We start from the raw sequence: 24,580 nt of genomic DNA, 5'->3' as shown, positions 1-24,580 counted from the left end.
AATATTTCAAATTATAACATAAAACATTAATTGATGTAACAATTTTAAATATTTTAATTAATTATATATATAAAATTGTTTTGAATTGTCAACTCGCCAATATTCTTACCATTTCTCTCTAGAAACAATGTTTGTCCAAGTACATTGTACTACGACCATATGTGGCAAGTGCATAGTGACTATCACTTTCTCATTAAACAAGGGAACATTGTAAAAAAATAGATAAAAAATTTGATGTTCATTTCATTTCTAACAGTTTGCAGAAGAAGCCTAATCCCGTTGAACCTGCGAAGGTAAGTAAACACGCAACTTACATCTGCATCTTTATTTTCTCCCAATCATAACCTTCGATTGAGAGTGTAATTATTCATTTTAGTTTAATTTGCTTTCGTGATCGATCGATCGTTCTTACAGGCTTGATTGATGGCGGGTGCATCAGATTTCGACCCTGAACTCGCAATTTCCCACAACTTTCAAGATGTGTGTATCTCTTTCTCTTCTTTCTTTTTGTTCTTAGATTTTGGTACACAAATTTTTGTATAAGTGTCATACTCATAACATTACACACCAAAACCATATACTGTTATCATAAACGCCAAATTTATAACAATAAAACGTGCTAGTATATTCCAATTCCAATTCCATATGTAGATTCTTTTTTTTTTTTTTTTTTTTTTTTGCATGTCATATGAGCTTATAAGCTATAAGCTAAAAATTTTGCATTGCCAAACACAGCCTTAAACGCTAAATTAACTTGTTTACCCAAACAGAGACTATATTCAATTCTAAACTTTTATTTTCATTTTGATTGCATGGAACCATGGACTGCAGACCACCTACTCTTATACTGAAAGGTAAGACCTTCCTTAACACAAACTTTCAATAAGATCAACAAAAATAATGTTGTTGAAATGAGTTTCAAAAGAAAATGTATGAGTAATCATGCTTCGAATACATGTTCAACAGAGATGTAGCACTTTATGCTTTAGGCATAGGGGCATGTGCATCGGATGCTGTTGATGAAGACGAGCTTAAATATGTTTACCATGAAAATGGTCAGCAGTTTATCAAGGTATTGTTTATTTTCAAATTATATTAGTACTGAATTTTTACTTTAAACCTTTTATTCTCTTGTAACATAAATTTTATGTCCACTTGTTTTGATGGTCATAAGTTTGTTAGAACTTTGCTTTTTAAGATATTCTTGGTATATGTTAATGTAACAGAATCTTGTTCGATCTTAACTTATGACAAGATATTGTTAATAATTCATTTCTGTTTAGGTTGTCCCTGCTGAGACAGTGTTGTTGCTAAAAAATTCTGACTTATGCATCATTTTCTGCTCTTTAGGTCTTGCCTACGTTTGCCGCTTTACTTTCACTTGAATCATTGCCAAGTGGTTTTGATATTCCGGGCTTACAGTAAGTGCTGCTCACTACTCTCAATATGTTTGTGCTTACACTTCATGAATTTGTTTTATGGATGAATGCATAATTCTTTTAACTTTTATACTCCGTTTTCTGTCGTATTGATCGAGTCCATGTGATCGTCCCTTTTTGCCTCTTCTGATATTTAATCTGAAGTAGAACTTTATGTATGACAGATATGATCCACGCCTTCTGCTGCATGGACAACAATACATAGAGCTGTACAAACCGTTTCCTTCCAGCTGCCATGTAAGGTTTTTAATGAATATTTGGCATTCTATGACACTTGAGTAAAATGTTCGGTAATGTTTTCTTGTTCCAAATTTAGCTCAATACATCAACATTTTAAATGAAATTCCCAGGAAAATCAAATTGATAATAGACGTGAATGAAATTTTATGTTATAGATGCTCCCATCTTGTAGAAATGAAAACCTTTATGAAATTCAAGTATCTGACCTATCATCGTTTCTATGCATATGTGAAATAGTTGCCTTTTCTTTGTGGCGTTTAGATTTCAATATGACTTGGTAAGTAAAATATACTAAAACCACATTTACTTGAGAAGAATGGGATGACGACTACGTTTTTAATTAAAATGCGGGTAAAATGATCTGATGCAAGTTAGTGATAAAGATTAGATTTTGTATGACTAAATTTAGTCTATCTAATTTGCATAGATTCTTTTAAAACAAACTTCTTCAACCCCAAAATATCTCCATTTCCACACCTGACCTTTACAAGTATGATATTCTGAAATAGTAGTGATTTTTGTGGGCATGCTCAGGTTGATATCTGATTATTTTCTCTTAATCTTCATATATATAGGCTCATAGTATATCTTTTATTGTTACAGATACAAAATAAAGTCAGCCTCGCAGGATTGCATGACAAAGGTTGAATTGCCATAAGAGTTTTTACTTAACGATCTGCTGTGCGTGTATTGGCTGTACAGTTTTCAGTTTCACGTTCACATCTTTAACGATCTGTTGTGCATGTGTTGTCAATTTTTTTATTCCTTTTACTCTTAAAATTCTTCTTGAAGACATGATGTTGCTTAAATTTCAGGCAAAGCAGCAATTTTGGAGATCGAAACAAAAAGTTATGAGAAAGAGTCTGGCGATTTATTATGCATGAACAGGTAAAACCGAAAACTTGCCTTTCAATGTTTTGTTACATCACACTCTAGTTGTAACTAGTAAGTTGCTTGCAGGACAACAGTCTATCTACGTGGTGCTGGTGGCTTCTCGAAGTCATCTAAACCATTTTCTTACTCAAATTACCCTTCAAACCAGACCTCCGCTGTAAAAATTCCTGAAAGTAGGCCTTTTGCAGTGTTTGAGGATTGTACGCACCCATCTCAGGTATGTTGTAGCTATTCAATCCTGTTTGAAATAAATTGGCTTGTTCGTTTACAAGAATTTTTTTTTTTCTCTTTTCCTTTCCCCCTTTTCTTGTCTTTGCTCTATTTCTCTCTTTGTAACAAATTGTTATCTAAGACATGAAATAATTCTTTTACATGCGATTTACAGTCTTTACATTTTCCTTGCCTTCTCTATTACTCTCTTTGTAACAAATTTTGCTCTAAGACATGAAATCATGCCTACTATATGGGGTGTTGAGCTTTTGCATGTTCTTAAATACTTTACAACTTTGGTTAGTAGACATACTATAATGTAGAGTCGTATATCTTTTAGGTGTCAAATTGTCTGAAAGCTTTAGACATGCTTTGTTATGATTTACGATATACAAACTCTGAATATCTTTTCTGTTTGGCAGGCATTGCTCTACAGACTATCTGGTGATTACAATCCTCTGCATTCGGATCCCCTGTTTGCAAAGGTTGCCGGGTTAGTACTCTCATCCCGTCTTTTGAATGCCGGAAGTTCAATTAGATTGTAATTTTTACTCCATTTAAATTACTGGTGTGCTTGTTTGAAGAGGATTGGTCATATGAATTAAATACATAGACAAAGGGGTTATTTAGCAAATACGATATAACATCATCAGTTTGTGACTATTCTTTTTGTGATCATTTTTTATTATATGGATTTTCTCGATTGTACGGCTAATCTAATGTTTTTAACCGATTGCCAAAGATTCTCGCAGCCAATATTGCATGGGTTGTGCACGTTAGGATTTGCAGTAAGGGCAATTATCAAAAGTATATGCAAAGGAGATCCCGACAGGATAAAAAGCATAACTGGCCGTTTTCTTCTACATGTCTACCCTGGTGAGACTCTCGTTACCGAGATGTGGCTTGAAGGCTCGAGGTAGGTTCACTGGTCAATACATTCATAAAGATATTATTTTTTACTATTCCCTTCTATCATATTTTTGTTATCTAAAAGTTTCTAACATACTTTTGTTACCTAAAGTTTCTCGCTGTCCTATTTGAATGCATGGGAAATTCAGGTTCATTTTATATGTTGAATATTTAAAATTGTGCAGGGTTATTTATAGGACATTGGTGAAAGAGAGAAAACGGACAGTCCTTTCTGGTTCCGTTGATCTACGTGGTTTGAACTCATCACTCTGAAGGAGTTCAGTTGAATATAGCTCAGATAATAATGCCTAAATGAACAAGTTATGCCGTCCAGTTATTTATGTTTGGAATAAGGACTAAATTTAGACGCAGTACCATAAGTATTGTTCTTACAGTTTCTGTTACAAAGAGAATTTTTTCAAGTTACAATTATTTTTCTCACTTTTAAAATAGTTGGCGACAGTTATACTATCCGTTTCTGTTTTAATTAGTATTTTTTTTCTCAGTACCAGTCCTATTTATAAGAAAGAGTTGACTTTTTAGATTCATTGTGTAATTAATACTCCCTCCATTTCAAAATACATGTCCAAGTCAACCACTTCACATATGCCAATGCACAATTTTGACCGTTAATATATTTAATTATCTAAAGTAAAAAAGTATAAAAATTTAATCTTTTGAAAATATTTGTCGAGACAAATCAAACATCTTACATGCTAATATTTGTATTTATACATTAGTTAAAAATTATGGTCAAAGTAAGTCAAGTGAATAGTGCACATTGCAAAAATTGGGCATGTATTTTGAAACGGAGGGAGTGTATCTTATCTAGAATATATCGAACCCCGGTACCTCCACTTGTGTGTGTGAGTTTATAATGGCTTTGTCATTTTGTCTATTTACCAAAAAAAAAAAATATAGACCAAATACATCATATATGCAATGAATCAAAAAAGTCAGGTGTTTCTTATAAATAGTACTACCTAAGTTTTATGTTTACAATAATACCTAAATGCACTCATGGCGATTTTAAATTAATGTTATAGTGTTTGATAAATGTTAAACAAAAATAAGGTATTTGAATAGAATAATGAGTTGCTTGCAGTACTAAGTAATAACATGATTTCTTTCATACAAATTTTATATGAAACTTGCAGTAATAACATGAGTTTATTATTGCAGTTTAAATCCTCAATGTATCAAATTTAATTTTGACTTAATTATATTTTTTAATCCTCTAATTTGGACTAAGTAATTATGGTCCTTTGAACTTTATGAGCCAATCAAGTTTTTTTATTTTCAAAATCAAGTGAATAGAGTTTGGTTGTCGTCTTGTAAATACAACTCCAATTGAAAACACTTGATATGTTGAGACACGAGTTTAGAGCTGCAATTTTCACTTCTCAACACTTGGTATGTAAATTTTGTTGCTAGGTAATATTGAAAGAAAAAAAAAGGTCCGGTTGTCTATTTCTTTTATCTAACTTCCTTTAAGTCTTAATTTTTAAATCAAGATTTTTTTTTTATTTTTGTTTAAAATCAATTTTAATTTCACCGGGAAATATAATGAAAATTTGATAAATGGTATAGTATTTTATATGATGAAATTGGGGTTTGAAGTAGAAAACTTTGGAGTAATTGTTACTTTCTAACCCCTGAAAGGTATTAATTGTTACTTAAAAAGTAATTGTTACTTTCTAACTTTGGTGTATGATTTTGAAAGGTAGTAATTGAAGTATATAATTTTGACAAGAATTTTAAGCTTCTGTTTTAATTAGTATTTTTTTCTCAGGCAAGTATTTTATAGAAATTTTTTAAAGGGGTGAGAAAATTTTGACAAGAATTATACTCTTTTGTTGATGTTAAGCTTAAAGTAGTTAGTCATAAAATAAAGAATTCAAATCAACGGAATAAACAAAAAAATTGTTCTCGGCTATTAACATTTTCCGCTTTAAATCGTAGGATGAAGATCCGATTGCTTGAAGTTAAAACAGAAGTTTTTTGAGCTCTACCAACAATCAGAATCCACTAACCTACAATGGAGATAAGGATCTTCAATAACTACATTTTTTTTTTGAGGAATCTACAATAACTACATTGTTTCGCAGCTACAAATTATTAGACATGTTTGGGACCCGTTTGCTGCCGAATAACTATATAAATAAATAAATTGACATTTAGTTATTTAGAGACTTTTAAGAGAAAAATAAGTAAGTTCTTCAAAAAAAAAAAAAAGAGAAAAATAAGTTATCTTGTGTTTTTTTAAGGGGCAAATATTGTGTTAGAGACTTTTAAGAGAAAAATAAGTTATTCTCTCAAAAAAAAAAGAGAGAAAAATAAGTTATCTTGTGTTTTTTTAGGGGCAAATATTGTGTTTGTTTCCTGTAATAAAAATCGTTTTCAAAAATTATATATTTTTGGATAATTATTTTGAAGAGATGCTACTAAACAAATTTTCATGCGAAGCAGATAGATATTTTTTTGTCATATTCTCATTTGTAAAGAACTATTTATTTGCTTCAAAGGTGATTATTTTAAAAAATGATTCTTTTTCAGAAAAAAGTTGTAAAAAACATGACATTCATATACGCATTATTATAAGTATTTACGTATGTCCACGTGAGCTTAGCTCAGTTGGTATGGACAATGCATAAAATATGCAAGATCCGGAGTTCAAACCCCGGCCACCACCAAAAAAATATGTATTTACGTATGGTTGTCAACTATGTATTTACGTATGGTTGTCAATTACCACTCTCTAAAATGGTTACGTATGGTTGTCAACTACCACTCTCTAAATTGTATGGTTGTCAACTACCACTCTCTAAAGCACAATTTTGTTCTTATATATAGTAGAAACAACAATCAGACTTTATTTTAGCAACCTTGGGTTGGAATACATGTATTTGTTTCCTTCATGTGCTTCCTTTTCTTTTTTTTTTTTTTGAAGGTTGATGTGCTTCCTGTTGTCATTCACATTCTCTGTTTTTAGAAAATAAATGTTTTCTTTAGAAATTGTTGGTTCCAGGTTCCAACCATTGCATTCAAAATAACAAAACAGTTTAGACATTCGACACAGTTAGCATCCAATGAAAGCATGAGAAAAGATTACTTATCGTACAATCCTTCCATATTTAGGGCAACTCGAGGGCACATTTTAAGGAATTCATTATAGAAATATACGTTTCAAAAGTCGTATCGCATTCAACTTCTTAAAAGTTAACATATTACGTTTTCTAATACAAAGTTGCTCTTTTTGGGTTGTTTAACTTGTGCCATAACTTTTGCTCTTAAGACACAAGTTAACATTTGCCCTAAAAGTTAACATTTGCCCTAGAAATATACGTATCAAAAGTCATATCGCATTCAACTTCTTAAAAGTTAACAAGTTAACAATAAGGACACAAGTTAGCATGACCCTTTAAATATTCCGGAATGCTTACAGGCAAGTAATTGAAATTTTACCGCATCAATTTCTGAAGTACCAATGTTTTTATAACAACTTTCAAATATTTATATTGAAAATAATTCAAAATAAATGATTGACGATTCATTTGGGTATGGTAGCATGGTAACTTAATCATATTCAACAGAGAAATGAATTGGTTTGCCGGCATTGCCTGAAAGAAATTTTATTCCATTCTTATATATACTGTGATCGAGTGGGCTCTATTCAATCCAATGTGCTTCTAACATTTTTGCCATAAAACTGTACCGATCAGCAGTTTCATCGATCTGACAAACATATATAATCAACTTCAGACATGATATATAAAAGGTAGAAAAAGGAAAAACAGCCTGAAACCATAATTCTTACCATTTTCTTTGTTGGACGACCCGCTCCATGTCCAGCTTTGCAGTCAATGCGACAAATTATAGGGTTTGTTTGGGGACTTTTCTCCAAGCTACTACATAGCACATACTGCATGGTCTGCAACAATTGGAACTGTGTTAGAGAGATAGAGAGAAGAAAAGGAAAAGGGTGGTAAATTGCGACGACTGGAATGAGTTTTTCCTCCCACAGTGGTCACACGAGAATGACGACCTATCCCCCCCTGTGACAACTATTTGTTAATTTCTTTAGTTTATAACCACTTATTCTGTTACTTGCAACATAATTCAACAATATAAGTTGTTTTTTCAATGAAAAATTTTATATGCTTGTATAGCCCACTAACCGCCAATAGCTTCAATGAGTGTAGTGGCACAACTCGATCATCATGATCTGCCGTCAACAACATAGTTGATGGGTATTGAATTGACTTGTCAGGATGCTGTTCCCATGGTCGCCGGACATTATGCAATGGTGAGTACCTAAAGCAGTAAATAATAATAGAATCATATTTCAAAACATACCTACCAAAACATATCCAAACAATAAAAACCACAGGAGTTCATAAAGCAATCTGTCTTTCAAAACATGGTTGAGAAACAACAGGAAAGCATATATATTATTTACTTTTTTTCCAGATGAACCTCAAAATACGAGGATAAAATGGTAATGAGAATCCTCAACTTATGCCAGGAAATAATTATGAATACCATGCAGTCTATGCTGCTAGAATATGTGAGTTTACACCAACCAACCATTCCCCTTAAGAAATAATTATTGAACTGTAACGAAACGTGTAACATCGAGATTCAGCTTCAGGTAAAGCATGAAAGACAGGATATTCATCGCCATCATTTTGATATTTATAGAGTTCATTATTGTCCTCCATTATATTGATTGATAAATGATAATTGTCATGCGACTGTGGCGTAAGAAAATAACTTTGGTCCAACAATGACACTATCTCTTCTGTAAATATCATAACTTGATTATCAGACCAGAACATGCATGTGTAGCTTATGAACTCCAGGAAAAGAAAACAAAATCAAAATGGACATGATATCATGGACCAATGGTGGTGATTAACAATAGTCCAATTAAGGGATATTAATCAAAGGTCCAACAAAGGGATTGTCTCACAGATATTTAAGATGTGAGATATGATTTTCACTTACTGGTATGTACTATATAAGTAATTCCTATTTCTCTGTTATGCATCTATATTATGAGAACTCTAGTCACATGTCTGTCAATTAAGTACTAGTGAAAAGCAACCTTTTCGTCCATCCACATATGGGAATTGTTCAAACCGGACCCTGCCATTATCCCGCTTCCACTAACAGCACTTACTAATAATTTTCCGCTGATATATATTAAAGAAAATAAGGTACTTAAGTATAGAACTTCTTTCCTAACATATTGAAATTTATCCTTAATATTTCAGGCCAGGATAAAACTCACTTGATTAGCCAATGAAACTCTTCCTCTTTGTCTGCACAACCATAATCTGAGGTCCAAGCATGACCTGAGTAACAATTAAGAATCAGCAAGTGACATTTCTTTAAACAAACTACTGGACATAATGAATCTAAACAAACCTATGGTAAATTTGTGGAACCGTAGCATGTCCATAACGCCAACATGAGCCAATGCACAGCCAAAGAGCTCAGGTCTCTGTACAGATAAAGGAAAGGAAAAAATCTAGCATAAATAGAGAGCTGTTGAATGGGAAGTGTGGCCTAGAAATGGAAAAACAAAGCAAATGAACCAGACCTGATTTATGCAAGCACCAACAAGAAGTCCACCATTGCTTCCACCTTCGATGCATAACTTTCTGGGTTGGGTATAACCCGTGGACACAAGGTATTCACCAGCAGAAATGAAGTCATCAAAGCAATTCTGTTTTTTAGCAAGGGAACCTGCTTTATGCCATTCTTCCCCATATTCTCCACCACCACGAATATTCGCAATGCAGTAAACAAAACCTAAATGTTTTGTGAGTACAATGCGACTAACACTGAAGGATGGTGTAATACTGATGTTAAAACCACCATATCCATATAACAGACACGGGTGTGAACCATCCAAAACAATATCCTTTTTCGCAACAATGAACATTGGGATCTTGGTACCATCTTTACTGGGGACAAAAACCTGAAATGTGGAAAGCACATAAAAAAGGCCAAGTCAAGCAACAATGATACAGACTCAAAGAAATAGCATGCCTGTACCCATGCAGACTAAAGGAATTCAAAACAGCCTATTTAACAATGTAACAACTTTGCTGCCTGTTTTCATACCAAATACTGGAATTCAAAACAGGCAATTTAACAGTGAGGACATGCAGCATCGGAGATTTTTTAAGTACCTGATTGACTTGAAACTCGGAGCGATCAAACCCAGGGACTGCAATTTCACGTAATATCTTCAGATCAGGAGTCCCTGTTCCCAGGTTGCACTGATAGACGATACCGGGAGACAGAAAGCTTGTAAAGCTAATGAAAACCACATTATCTTCACGCCGTGCAGAAATATCATAAACTGTGCCAATGTCAATTGGCAGTTGATGCAACAAGGAACCTGATTTTAAGTCTCTTACTTGTATAAGATGCTTCACATCACTCAAGTAACTTACTATCAGTTGGTTACCATTTACAGCACATGCGGACTCAAGTACATCTTTGTCAGACTCTGGCAGAACATCAGCCCATGTGTTTGGTTTCTCCAAATCTACTCGGACTAGTTTATATTTTGGAGCATCCTTATTAGTTAAAAATGTAAACACGCTGTCATCATTTGCAATGTAATCATACTTTGCATCAAAATTATCAATAAGTTTGACAAAAGGGAGGGGAGAATTTGCACTATGAAAACTTATGAATATGCTGTGAAGATCAGACATGTCACAGTAGTACAGTTTGTTAACTGGATCACACCCTTCGCTAATATAGAGGAGGAGATACTGCATCACAAGTAAAAACAGAATCAGATTCATGGGAAATTTAAAACCATATGCATAAAATTACATAACAGTGAGTTGCAAAGGTCGTGAATTTAACATTATACTGTGATGAATATATCTTCCGTGGAATTAGATGTACTAAAGTTACATAACAATGAGTTGCTTACCTTGATATGTTGTTACATAAGAATAAGAATTCAAAACTATTCAGGTTTTATGGCAACACTTCAAGAAAGGGAGATTCTATTGACCAAACACATTTTTTCAAAGTTGTACTATAATACTAAGTCACTTGCCTAAAAAAAACTCGGTCACTTAATAACCAAAGTGCTGAAATGGAAGTTATGCAAAGCAATATAGTAGAGAGTTTCTCTACTGATCCCATAGGAGATTACTAAGCAAGAAATTCTAATGTTCAATCAGGAAGATCTAAATAGATGCCTCCTAGAAAACAAATACGGGGCAGGGCATAAAACAGCAAATCATCAAATACATTGACGTTGGTAAAATCACTAAAAGCGCAGAGACATCCGTTGCATGTTTTCTTATTTTATATGCACATAAAAAAATAAAGACAATATCAGATAATTCTAAATTAACGACAATAATAAAGCACCTTCCCATCATCAGTAACAATTCCTCCAAACGAATATTTAGGGTTTTCATGATCTTTCCAGCACAAAATATCTCCTGATTGATCCGTGCCCAAAAAATGATAATAAAGCATATGATAAAGGTTAGAGTTCGTTTCAGTCCCAGCATCTACCACTTCTCCATCTCTACAGTATAAAAGCAGAATAATAAATTCATATATCATATCAACACAACATAAAAATAATCCTACCAGTACCAAGAACAATCATACATAAGTTATCTACAAGATCTCCATATAGATAATACCAATTCAAATCATCTTTGATGAAAGCTATCAAATTGAAAAGCACACACTCCATATTTATACTTTGTTAAATTTGTAAGTCAAATGCAATTGCAAAACATGCACTTTCCGGAAAGAATGTGAGCAAAGGACATCACTTACTTGGGTGCTGGATAGCGGCTATAAAAGAAACCTTTGTTATCATGTGTCCAGCTAATGGAGGAAAATTTAACCTGAAACAAAACATTAAAAATCATCAATGGTCTCTTTTTATGCCTGTTTTAATTTCTAGCAAAGGCACGAGGCGATACTCACCCATGATAAAGTATCGGGCTCAGCATTCTTGTCCTCGATACGCAACACTTTTATAGTCGCCCAATCACTACCACTGGAACTAAGCGCATAAGCCAAGTACTTGGCATCTTCACTCACCGAAAATGTGTTCAATGATACAGTTCCATCTTCACTCAAGGCATTTGGGTCAAGCAAAACCTGTGGTTCTCCCTCCAAACTATCCTGTAAAATGAAAAGATAACTTAGAACCTGTTTGGATAAACAACTTAATTAATTAAGTGCTTACATATGAGTTATTTCTATAACAAATGATCAAATAATGTCAAACGATTTTCATATAAGTTGTTTTCATAACCTATACTAAAGAGTTTATGAAAATAAGCCGGAAGCAACATATGAAATGTCATAACTCATAAGCGGTTCCAGAAGCTCTCTCAAACAGTTTCACTAAATGGGCTCAATATGTCTATCCAAAAGGCCCTGAATCAGATGAATTCAAAACATATACTGAACAGCTTCTGAAAATTTAAGTTAAATAAATTGGCTGAAAACAACTTATGTACATGTCATAAGTTGTTTCCATAAGTTCTCTCAAACCAAACAATCTCATTAGTGTTTATGTCAGTAAATAAGTTAATCCAAACAGACCCTAAATCCGACTAATTAAAAAAACAAAGCATAGCATTAACAATTCAACAAAAACAAATGATGTAAAAGTGAAAGCAAACCTGGACATAGAGAATGTCCTGTGCTTGAAGGCCAGTGTTATGGAAGTAAAAGTACTTATCGGCTCTTCTAAAAGGAGCATCATAACGAGGATGATCAAATAGCTTTGTGATTGTTTCGTTAAGTTTGGATCTTGTTTCGCATTGCTGAATCACCGAATTCGTCAATTGAACCTGTTTCTCAACAAACCCTTTCACTTCTTCAGCATCAGGATCTTCCAGCCTTCAAAAAAGAAAAGAAAAATTGAAGAACGAAAAAGAATGATTGATTGAATGAATTTGAGTTAGTGGTTGTTACCATCGATAAGGGTCGGCGATTTTGACGCCATGGTAATCGTCAATGACAGAGTCGTCTCTGCGAGCCGCGGGATATTGCAGAGGTTCGTTTAGGGCACCCATGCTATTGTTCTGTTCTATGCCGAAGAAAGGAGATAAAAGATGTTGAAATGTGAAAGAAGGTTAAATACTCGTTAATTATTATCAAGGAGTAGTAGTAACAAACAAGTCGTTAATATATTTTCTCAAGAACAACGCATGACACAAATTGGACAGTTATAATATAATGAGACTGAAGGAGTCTTGAATAGTTTCTTAAGTTTCCTTAAGAAAAAGTAGTTTATACAATGCAACATGTATATAAACGTATGTCAATTTATTTATTATTCTCTAACTGCTTAATAGCATTGATTGAATTAAGTGATTTTATTTTTGTTTTTGTTTTATTTAAATAGTCTAATGGTTAGACTCGTACGTTACAAGTGTCGAAAAGAGAAGAATTCGGAGTTCAAATTTTAACCCGGCATGGAATGTTTTCAACAAAATTGCAGCTGGAGGATGGTACCTCAACTAGTTTGAATTAAGGAATAAGAAGTAAGGAGTTTAAGATTTTGTGTTTAAACTCGGATAAATGAGTAATTATTAATCTAACAACTAACTAATAATACTTGTCATTGAAAAGGTATATATTGTAAAGACTAATTATTGAATTTGTATATAATTTAAAGACAAATTAAGATAAAGTTGTAGTTTAGAATTTAGATGTTAAATTGATAGTAGCAATTATTTTCATTCTTGAATGCATAATGGCATATCCAATGGAAAAGTTATAGAAGATTTCGTAAGTTGATGAACTTGTATTTTAATTCTTCACTTTGTTTGAGAAATTTGATGTGACAAAACGAGTATTGTAATATTTTTGAAGTATTTTAAACAAGATACCGTAGAAATTAATCAAGTAATACTTGAATTTGAGACATCGTTGAGTAGAAATGTAGATTACTTAAGAATTGTACAATTTTTTTTTTGAAAGATTAAGAATTGTACAATTATTCACCATTAGAGCAAAATATGTATGAGTTAGATAAATATGATGCATTATTGTGAGGCTATTTATTGGTGCTATGTGAAAACCAAAATGAATTCCACCATAAGAGATGCTCGAAGGTAAATGGTTGTGATCAACATTGTCGGATCATGTATTCCTCTCTTGTTATCTTGTGCTTAGGCCACAAGTTAAGGAAATTTAAATTAGAAACTTTTCATAGAAAACAACAAAATTTTGAATTTTAAAAGTTGAATGAACAACTTTTGAGATAGTTGTTTCTATTTTAAATTTCTTATCATGTGCCCTTGGGGCACACCTTATCATTTTCCTTGAATAAATGTCAGTGGATCTTCCTAACTACTAGTATCTTCAGGGCAATCTTCAAGGATTTTAAATCAATGAATTATCCTTTAAAAAGTCAAATATTCAATTTTCAATGTATTGAATGCAAAAAATTTCATACAAATTTATCATTTAAGATTTTTAAATAATACTTTGGGGGCATTTGTTAGTATTTCTAGATGCTAGTTTATCAAGAAGAAATGAGATAAATTTCAGTTAAGATACCAATTAATTTATGATAATCTTTACGATTAGTTGGTTATGATCTTTATCGAGGAGATTTCTCTTAATAATTAGTGGTCTGGATTTCACGGAGGGAAATTCAATGTTCTCGTCAAATCTGGAAGTCTATCCATCGGATGATAATTGAGTGAATAGGCAAAAACCCCCCTGAAATTGTAACTTTTGTCAAAAACCCCCCTGATTTTTGCAAAACTTCAAAAACCCCCCTGAAATTGTTAAACGTTAGTCAATTACCCCCCTCCGTCTGTTTTGGCTGTTACACCCTGTGACATGGCATTTAACTGTACACGTGGACTGAAAGTTATGCCACGTCATAGGGGGGTAATTGACTCTTTTTTTCATTTTTTTTTACTTTTTTTTAAAATCTATGTGATTATAAAAATAGACAAATACCCCCCTCAACTTTAATACTTATGTGCAAATACCCCCCTAAACTTTAATACTTATGTGCCAATTATCCCCCCTCAAATTTAACAATTACATGCAAATACCCCCTTCAAATTTAAAACTTATTTGCAAATTGAATTAAATCTTATGTGCAAAGATTACTTCAAATATTTGAAGATTAGTTTTAACAAAGATTTGTCACAAAACAATAATTCCAAACTTTGCTAGAGAACTTAAAGGTATGTAAGCTAAGGAACTCATGCCATGCCCTCCTGTTATTGAGATACTGTTGATGAACAACCAACTGGGAAGATTCATTTCAAGAGTCTTGCGGGTATCACCAGACTTTCCCTGATGAAGCTTTTCCTGCTGGCCAGTAATCATATCATATGAATTAATTAATGTTATGATAATCTACCAAGCCTAAATAGATGTTTGGTATAAAATAAAAGAATAATAGCTTTCTTTCTATGTTTTATTTGGTGTAAATGGATTTAATTCATGCTATATATGATACAGTAAAGGGATTTAGTTTCAAACTCAGTTTGCAAAAGTTTTAAATTCATTTTGTATAAAAGTTTTTAATTGTATAAACTGTATCTCTTGAAATGAATCTTCTTTGTTGGTTGTTCATCAACACTATTTCAATAGCAGGAGGGCATGGCATGAGTTCCTTATTTTTCACACCTTTAAGTTCTCTACCACAGTTTGGAATTATTGTTTTGTGACAAATTTTATACCAAAAAGTCTCATATTTGAAAAATCTTTGTTAAAACTAGTCTTTAAACATTTGAAGTAATCTTTGAACATAATATTTAATTCAATTTGCAAATACTTTTTAAATTTAAAGGGGGTATTTGCACGTAAGTGTTAAATTTGAGGGGGATAATTGGTACATAAGTTTTAAAGTTGAGAGGGGTATTTGCACATAAGTATTAAAGTTAAGGGGGGTATTTGCCTATTTTTATAATCACATAGATTTTAAACCAAAAAAAAAGCAACATAAAAAATTAAAAAAAGAGTCAATTACCCCCCTATGACGTGGCATAACTTTCAGTCCACATGGAGGTGCCACGTGTACAGTTAACTGCCATGTCACAGGGTGTAACAGCCAAAACAGACGGAGGGGGGTAATTGACTAACGTTTAACAATTTCATGGGGGTTTTTGAAGTTTTGCAAAAATCAGGGAGGTTTTTGACAAAAGTTACAATTTCAGGGGTTTTTTTTGCCTATTCACTAGATGATAATTCAAATAAATCTTCTTTGTATCAAAACATTAAGAAATATATTTCTGACCTTTTAATTTTTATTTTAAAAAAATCAAATTAAAATAAAAGTTATCACAATCACAAGCATATATTGTTTACAAAACATACACAAATATAAAGTCTATACATGCATATAGGGGTGTTCCCGGTGCGGTTTGGTTCGGTTTTGAGCATAAAAGTCATCCAAACTGCGAGATAAAAAAGCATGCGGTTTGGTTTGGTTCGGTTGATTTTTAAAAAGTCATCCAAACCAAACCAATGCGGTTTGGATTGGTTCGGTTTGTGCGGTTTATCGTGAGATAAAAAAATATTACATTAACTATAATATTGCCAACTTATTACAAAATAAACATAGGACATTTTATTTTGTTGTTTATATGATAAAATATTAGGTAAAACTTATATCAAAATAGGTAAAGTTAAGAAGAAACATAAGCATGAAACAAATTATTGGGAAGTAAAGAAAACAAATTCATCACGGGAAATGAATTGAAAGAGATGGAAAGGAATTAGAATCGAACCTGATGGTGCAACAATGGAAAAATCGAATCAAAAGAGATTATTCTTGAGCTATGTAATTGGGCTAGTACATTTTTAAGTAATATTCATTATTCTTGCAGTTTGGTTTGGTTTGGTTCGGTTGCTGAGATGCAAACCGCAAACCGAACCGAATCGAACCGTGCGGTTTAGTGCAAAAGTCATCCGAATTCATCCGAACCAAGTGCGGTTTTTTGCGGTTTCGATTTGGATTGGTTTGGTTTGCGGTTTTTCTATTGGGTTGGTTCAGTTTTGAACACCCCTACATGCATAAATATTCAAATAAATATAGAAAATTGAACACATAGCAAACTGCGGGAAAAAAAATTAATACATACAATTTCACACGCGCGCCCACTCACACATACACAATATAACGTTTTCTCACGATATCCATAGGGTGCTACTCCTTCGTCCGAGTAGGATTTTTGCGACGGTTGTTGTAGTGTGTAGAGCTATTAACCAAAATTTTAGAGGTCAAGTGTTATAAATTCCCTTGTTTTTCAAAAATTACCCCAAAAGATGTTGAGTTGTCAAAGAGATATCAAAAGGTAAATTGAGTTTTGCAATGCATAAAATTTTATAATTTATATAAGATTCAGACGTATTTTAAAAACATTTTATTGGGCAAAGAGTTTTTTTGTGCTTGCTTTTCCTGGCTTTCACATATTTCATAGGAAAATAAATCCAATTATTTTTCTATTAAAAAAATAAAGAAAATACATAGTAGCGAGATATTAATCCAAATGCATGTATAAAAAAAATTTGGTCAACATAACATACCCACAACATGACTAATAATGACATTCTAAAACATAAACAATACCCAGTCGTATCAACACAAATGAATATGGCAGCATTGGTCTGAAAAATGTTGTTCGATAAAACCAACAAGGACGATGCCTAGAAGCCCGTACACCACGATGTTTGGGCAAATCAAGCGTGCAACATTAACAGTTTAACATCACAAGTAATATATACAACACCAACACATGCAATAAACATTAATTACAGTTCAATAAACTTAAATATAGTCATCCACGCCGTATATTATGCATATGAACCTTCTAAAATTGAATTAGTTGTTGCACAAGGGAAAAAGAAAACAAGTTATATTTGAACATTTTAACAAAAATATCATAAAGTAAACACAATATTAATACTTCAATAGATCATATGCATTATAAAGAAGTGAATACATCAGATGTCATTTTTCTTACCAAAGTCAACGTCAATGTTTGAACCACCAGTACCAGTGGTATTCACCGTGCAATTTAGATAAGTTTTAAGGCAATAACTCATTTGTTTTGAAGATGAAATTTTACGCGTTCTGATTTTGGATGACTTGTTTGAAAAATATGATTTGAAATGATCCAATTTAATGTGTTTTTTATCGGTTTTTTGATATTCGGGTTTCAAATTGTATTTTTTTGTTGAAATATTATAAGGACAATGTAAATAATACGTTTGATGCAAAATATAATATATAATATGTTAAAAATTAATATTAACGGATGAAAATCGTCATTTGTGTTTCAAACATATGAAATAGTAAAAAAAATTGAATAAATTAAATTAATAAGTAGAATTAAAAAAAAACATATAAACCTAGGAATAATACACACGCGGTTCAGTTTAAATAAATCAATCCAAAACCCAATCCGATCTGAGTGGTTTTTACAAAACCGCATCCAAACACATTCAATAATATTCAGTTTTGTGCGATTTTTGGGTTTCTGGATCGGTTTGCGGTTTTAATTTAGATCAAATTGGATTTGAACACCCATAATGACTACTAACATTGTCGATTTCAATGACCATATCATACGTAGCCAAAAAGGATTTGTAACTTGCATCCACTTCATCACTGCCAATTTTGTTACCAAAGTCGACGTCGGTGTTTGAAACACTGCTATGATTACTAGCACTGTCGACTTCAGTAATTGGAACACATGTAGCCAGAAAGGATCCATAACTTGAATCCACTTCATCATCGTAAGTTCAATAACATGATTATATTAAGCCAACAAGGATATGTAATATGCATCCACTTCATCATTGTCACTTGTAAGTACACCCAAAAGTATTTCTTAGTCTTTATTTGTATCGTCATTTATCATATGATCATATTCATCTATTAAAATTGTTATATTTTCACAAATCTTCACATTTGTCCTTGTAGCACGAGCGAAACAATTGTGCTTCAAATTATGATTCATCACCATCCTGCGTCCACTACCGCCTTTCTATTGGGAAGCTAGTATGATTTTAAAAACATTTTAATGGGCCAAAAGATTGGCCTTTTCTTCTTCTTCTTCTTATTATTATTATTTATTATTAGGTAAAAGAAATACACAATAGCAAGCTATTAAGCTAGATGCACATATCAAATATTTTGTACAACATAACATATCCATAACAAATTATTTTATGCACCGTTTACTTTTATTTTATTCTAGTTAGGATGTTGCACTCTTACGTGCACCACACTTGCTTAAAAAAAGTTAACTTGTTTTCATATAAGTTGTACATTGTATCGATAAGTTGGAAACTTAAAAAAATAAGCTGAAAACAACTTATGAAAATGTCAAAAGATATTTTCATAAGTTCTCTAAAATAATTTCAGAAATGTTTGCATCAATAGATAAACTCAAACAAGTAAGTTTGAAGCGGGGGTTGAACTCACGTTTGCAGAATACGAGTCAAGCCCTCACTGAACCAATTTCCATTGACCATAGTTTCTGAAAATAGTGTATTTACATGTCATACTTTTTTTTCTTTTCATAAGCTCTCTCCGAGGGTCTCACATGTATGTAGGACAATAAACAAAGTAATTGAACATTAAAAACTAATACATAATAAAAATGTATTACTTGTGATTAAGGATATGACTAAATGAGAGGGAAAAAAATTGTATCCAATTCATATATATATACATAGTTATATTATATTTGTAGACTTAAATTTACAAGTCCTCGTGAACTTAACTCAGTTGGTATGGACAATGCATAAAATATGCAAAGGTCCGGGGTTCGAACCTCGGCCACTACAAAAAAAAAATTACATTTACAAATAAGATTTTTTAAAATCCTCGCGTTGATGCATCAATGTCCGGGGTTCGAACCTCGGCCACTACCAAAAAAAAGACTTAAATTTACAAATAAGATTTTTTAAAATCCTCGTGTTGATGCATCAATTATAGAAATTTAAAAATAGCTCAAATAAATGTAAAGTTTTATTATTTTTAACAAAATATCAATATTTAAAAATAGTTCAAATAAATGTAAAGTTTTATTATTTTTAATAAAATACTAGTGCATCAACTTCTCTTTATTATTATTATTATTATTATTATTATTATTATTATTATTATTATTATTATTATTATTATTATTATTATTATTATTATTATTATTATTATTATTATTATTATTATTATTATTATTATTATTACTACTGCTACTAGAGTTCATACAGACACCCAACAAATAAGATTTTTTAAAATCCTCGCGTTGATGCATGAAATATAGAAATTTAAAAATAGCTCAAATAAATGTAAAGTTTTATTATTTTTAACAAAATATCAATATTTAAAAATAGTTCAAATAAATGTAAAGTTTTATTATTTTTAACAAAATACTAGTGCATCAACTTCTCTTTATTATTATTATTATTACTGCTACTAGAGTTCATACAGGCACCCTGTGCTGTCTGTCCGCTCTTTTTTATTATGGTAATGCGTGAAATTTTTTTAATTAAAATTATACGTATAAATGTTTGCGATTTCAAATTGTAACAACATGTTTGTCTTTTTAAACCACACAAACGATATAAAAAAAATACATTATACAATTTTATTTTTTCAATGAAATCAACAATACAATATTATTATTAAAGAATTTAAGGGTATAATTGGAATAATTTTTTTTCTTTTTTAAGCAAAAAGGGCAAGCCTAACAAAGAACCAGGCTGCCAAAATATATGTTAACTAAAGGCAGGCACGGATAGAGTGTGGGGACAGTCGACCCCACTTGCTTATTTTTTTAATATTTTTTTTAGGGGTTGTTTATTGTATTTTTAGGCATTATGTAACACCCATACCAGACGTATCTAGAAAGTCTAGCACGTGCGTTAATATTAGTACTGATACAGTAAAACTTACAACATAAACTACACACGAATGAATATTTATACAACAAATTGCGTTCGAACATAAATAACATAAACATCTCAACCATACATAAATAATTCATCCTTAAATTCCAAAGCATCCTGCAGCGACACGAACGCATACTTGTTGAAATATCCATCCGACTTCAAGCTTGCAAATCCAACCTGTTTATCTGAAATAAATAAGGATTGGGATGAGACATAATGTCTCAGTGAGTTCCCCTAAATCCTAGGCTATAGGCAACCTCAAGGGAAAACCTACGGTCACCACGTGTCTACATTACAACCTGACGGTTGATTATACGTGTGTGGGGACTTGCATTCTTAGACGGTAGTGCATACTAGAGCCGTCATAATCATATCTTACTTGTTATAGGCTTCTCATCCTATACGTGTCATGGCGGTCGAAAGGGAACCTAGAACCGCATTGCCAAGAATACGATCTACGTATCAAGGCCTAAACATAACATAGTCATGGCACGCTTCTAAACCGAACGATAAGGGGAAACCTAAGATCGTCATCGGTATCATGTTCTTTACTTGTTCTAATCCATGCCTTGTACTTATCATGTAGCATCTAGTGCTCTTGTTCTTAATCATAATTGTGCATAGGTTCATTCTTGCATAATCAAGAAACATAATCATAGTCATATCGTGCATAACGTATCTAAGTTCATTCATGGGTTAGCGTTGAACATACAGTTATTATCTTGATTCATTTTACGGATAGTCCCGGGTGGAGTAACCCCGAGATCAATCCCATACATGACCGATGTACGTACATCGGACTCCCTCGGTGTCGTGCGGGTCCCTTGCGGCTTGAATCGTTCCCCTTAGGTCGAGAACCTCTTGTATCCCCCTGACGTGGATATCAAGAGACACGAACACCTACATCTTGTTTACTCAGTGACATGCGGGTCCCTTACGGCTTAAATCGTTCTCATTACGAGAACCCCTTGTATCCCCCTGATGTGGATAGCAAGAGACATGTCACCTACACATATTAATCATAGTCTTGTCGTATACATAAGTTAAACACGTACATACTTGATTGTTTACCTCGAAACCTTAATCGAACCGTTTAGTGGTAAACTCTTGCTTGTTCATGCTTGTAGATTCTTAAACATGGTGGAGTGATTAACTAATCAACCCACGACTTATCATGCTTGCTAAACACTCTTAAACATAAGCGAAGAGTTTATACTTCGGGTCTTGTCATTCTAAGAATTCATGCTAACTAGCTAGTTCTCGACAACTATGTCGAGGCTCTAGTTTTCCCTTGCTTAATGAATAACTTGCTACCCCATCATGCTTAAACTTTCTTGAGCCATCCTTGTAATACATGCTAAGATTGCCACGACTAATGATGCAAGGATCAATGGACGACGTGTGCAAATTTCCAATAATTGTAAAGACCGAAAATGCCAAAACCCAAGACTTAAGCCATTTAGAAAATTCTATGATTTCATAAAGCCAAGTTTGTTCCAGTTGAAAAATAAGTGAAAACAGTCAAAGAATGCTTCGAAACGATCGCCTCGGACCCCCACACGACTGCCCCCAAGCACCCGAGCGCAAGACAACGCGGACGTTGTCCTGTCTGGGGCGCCTGGCGCCAGGAGTGGGGCGCCTAGCGCTGGCTCCCTGTGTGTGGGCGCCTAGCGCCCTTGTACAGGCGCAGCGCTGCGAACTTTTGCGTTTTCGGTGCTTTTGGCTACGGGTTTTCGCCATTTTCGACCCAAAACTCGTCCAATTCGACCCTGTAATGCACCAAATACATCCAACAACATATATAGACTTATTTAAACATAACTCATGGCAATTTTAACATATAATCACCTAGGATTGGCTTGGGGTACTAAAGTTCCATAAATACTAAACTAACATAAATCATGATTTTCTACAAGATTAATCAATCCCAAAGGTGGGTAATCTATCTATGGAACTCACCTATCAACAAACTTGAAGCATCAACAAGTCCCAAGCTCCAACCACCAAAACTCTAGCTCTTGATCTTGATTCCAAAATAGCTTTCAATCTTCATTTCAAACCCATGGTTGTCTCTTGCTTTCTAAGTAAACCCATGTAACATATTCATCAAGAGCTCCCAAATCAATAACCCAAAGCCCTAGCTTCTTGATCAAAACCAAACCCTAGATTCATGAAGGAGAAGAGAATTGAAGCTCAAACATGATTCCAATGTCAATATTTGTTTCTTGAACAAGAGAACAACAATTTCATGCTTGGTCACCACTTGAAATGATTGTGAAGGTTTGAGAGAGGAAGTTTGAGGGAAGGGGGCGATGGAGATGAGAGGGAAGGAAGAGCAAAACTCTTTCTCTCAACCCTAGAGAGAGAAAGAAAATGGGAAATGAGTTATTTTGGTACCAAAACCAAATAAATACCCCTTTCGTGTGAAAATACAATTATGCCCCTGCCTTTAGCATTTAATCCGACACTGATACTCTTCCGTATAAAGATGACATCTCATAAAAATATTATCCCTTAACTTACTTTCCATGAATATCATTCCTCTGATACATTTAACAGGTAAAATTTCCATTAGCTGACGAGCGGGATGTTACACTCTACCCCCCTTAAAGAAATTTAGAGATCGACTATCGATCATCATGACAAAACTTACTATTCATGGTCTAAGCCATACATATTCTAATCATACATTCTCAAGAAGTTCATCATTGCTTGTGTTTCGTTTGGTTTCATATTTCACATACGTAAACATATAGACTTCTTAATCTTATTATCACTCAAAATTTAGAGTTAACTTGTTACATCATGATTTAGAACTTACCTTGCTACACATAAACGTAATGTCTCGGACTCGTATTTTACCCGCTTAACATAAACCATTCATAACGGTGTCTTATCATAAACATGTACACTCAGGATTTGCCTTTTAACTGGAATCTTACCGGAACCCAGGTTTGCGCCCTGCAGTGCTTACTTGCAACATAAAACATATTTCATACATACGTCTTATCATGAATACATAATCTTACTGTACCTTGTGACACATGCTTCTTACTTGTACTACTCATATAACAATTCCACAGATCACTTATCTCTTTCCGAGTCTTAGGAAACCTTCGATCTCATTGCAATCTTATTGCATCTTATCACCCGTACTAAGGGATAACTCATATTGCCTGACATGAAAAAGTGAAATCAACTCACCACTTCATCTGATAATTAATCACCACCGTCGTGGTTCACATGCTCTTGAAACTTTCTAGCAAATCTACTTGCACATATCTCAATCATTCTTAAAACATTTCAGTGTATCCTACCTGATATTGACTTCATATGAACATTGTCGTTTCCATAACATGTACATACTTTCAAGTGCCGCCTGTTTTATCTTGGTTTTCGGGTGTCAAACATTGATTACGTTTGAACCTTTTAAACCGGTGATATCTTATTTTTTCTTGGGAAGGGAAAAAGTAAGCAAAACCCTTGAGAATCGAGGTCCGGGAGTTGTTTTCGCTACGGGAAGGTGTTAGGCACCCATAACGACTATAGTATCCTATAGGAACCGTCTTTAATTTCTACGCGCGCGCTTTATTTTTAAATGCTATTTGAAAGTGATTATTTGAACCTAAGAGTCTCTAAGTGAAGAATTGGAGGGAGAAGGATGTGTTTGAATTTTTATTTTAGTTGAATTGAAGGAATTTTGATTCCTTGCCTACGTACCCGTTCAAGGGATCAAATCCACTGTAGTTCTCTTTCAAAAATGTTTTTGTTTTTGTTGGTTGATTTTAAGTTTGAAAATTGGAATTTGAAGAATAGAAAGAGGCCTCGAGGGCATGAGATTGGGAAATTGTGAGGTTGAATTAGTCATTTGCAAAATGTGGTCCAAGTTTGATTATTTTCATTGAAATTTGATTAAGAAAATGAAAAAGAAAATACAA

At 33.1% G+C, this 24,580-nt stretch overlaps 2 protein-coding genes and 1 long non-coding RNA gene across 3 annotated transcripts; 1 reads left to right on the top strand and 2 right to left on the bottom strand.

Annotated features, from left to right (window-relative positions):
* Positions 1 to 251: 251 nt before the first annotated feature.
* ECH2 (enoyl-CoA hydratase 2) lies at positions 252 to 4,163 on the top strand. The gene is made up of 12 exons (XM_085757139.1): positions 252 to 293; positions 415 to 480; positions 832 to 854; positions 967 to 1,072; positions 1,351 to 1,421; positions 1,604 to 1,676; positions 2,283 to 2,322; positions 2,495 to 2,567; positions 2,640 to 2,790; positions 3,206 to 3,276; positions 3,526 to 3,699; positions 3,878 to 4,163. The coding sequence occupies exons 2-12, from the start codon at positions 424 to 426 to the stop codon at positions 3,963 to 3,965; spliced, it is 927 nt and encodes a 308-aa protein (XP_085613265.1). The 5' UTR covers positions 252 to 293; positions 415 to 423; the 3' UTR covers positions 3,966 to 4,163.
* A 2,979-nt stretch (positions 4,164 to 7,142) lies between these two features.
* LOC146943058 (uncharacterized) lies at positions 7,143 to 12,815 on the bottom strand. The gene is made up of 12 exons (XM_085757138.1): positions 12,681 to 12,815; positions 12,386 to 12,605; positions 11,679 to 11,879; positions 11,526 to 11,596; positions 11,103 to 11,265; positions 9,893 to 10,486; positions 9,298 to 9,678; positions 9,123 to 9,198; positions 8,986 to 9,049; positions 7,871 to 8,006; positions 7,510 to 7,623; positions 7,143 to 7,427 (listed from the first exon to the last, which is right to left on the bottom strand). Exons 1-12 carry the CDS (start codon positions 12,779 to 12,781, stop codon positions 7,362 to 7,364), a joined length of 2,187 nt encoding a protein of 728 aa, XP_085613264.1. The 5' UTR covers positions 12,782 to 12,815; the 3' UTR covers positions 7,143 to 7,361.
* Positions 12,816 to 20,522: 7,707 nt separating this feature from the next.
* LOC146943057 (uncharacterized) lies at positions 20,523 to 24,005 on the bottom strand. The gene is made up of 2 exons (XR_015032950.1): positions 22,602 to 24,005; positions 20,523 to 20,827 (listed from the first exon to the last, which is right to left on the bottom strand). It is a non-coding gene; the product is annotated as an uncharacterized LOC146943057 (long non-coding RNA).
* Between the last annotated feature and the right edge of the window lie 575 nt (positions 24,006 to 24,580).

This window comes from Medicago sativa, chromosome 3 (genome assembly GCF_051527215.1).
Source record: "Medicago sativa cultivar Bolivia chromosome 3, Bolivia_mono, whole genome shotgun sequence".
NCBI classification, from domain to species: Eukaryota; Viridiplantae; Streptophyta; class Magnoliopsida; order Fabales; family Fabaceae; genus Medicago; species Medicago sativa.
The sequence above is the reverse complement of the archived record's forward strand: the minus strand, read 5'-3'. Positions and strand labels throughout refer to the sequence as shown.

Coding starts and splice junctions, on each gene's coding strand:
- ECH2 (XM_085757139.1), top strand. CDS start 424: ATGGCGGGTGCATCAGATTTCGACCCTGAACTCGCAATTTCCCACAAC. Junction 481..831: donor TTTCCCACAACTTTCAAGAT/GTGTGTATCTCT, acceptor CATGGACTGCAG/ACCACCTACTCTTATACTGA. Junction 2,791..3,205: donor ATTGTACGCACCCATCTCAG/GTATGTTGTAGC, acceptor TCTGTTTGGCAG/GCATTGCTCTACAGACTATC.
- LOC146943058 (XM_085757138.1), bottom strand. CDS start 12,781: ATGGGTGCCCTAAACGAACCTCTGCAATATCCCGCGGCTCGCAGAGAC. Junction 8,007..8,985: donor GAGTTTCATTGGCTAATCAA/GTGAGTTTTATC, acceptor TTACTGCTTTAG/GTACTCACCATTGCATAATG. Junction 7,428..7,509: donor GTCGTCCAACAAAGAAAATG/GTAAGAATTATG, acceptor TATGTTTGTCAG/ATCGATGAAACTGCTGATCG.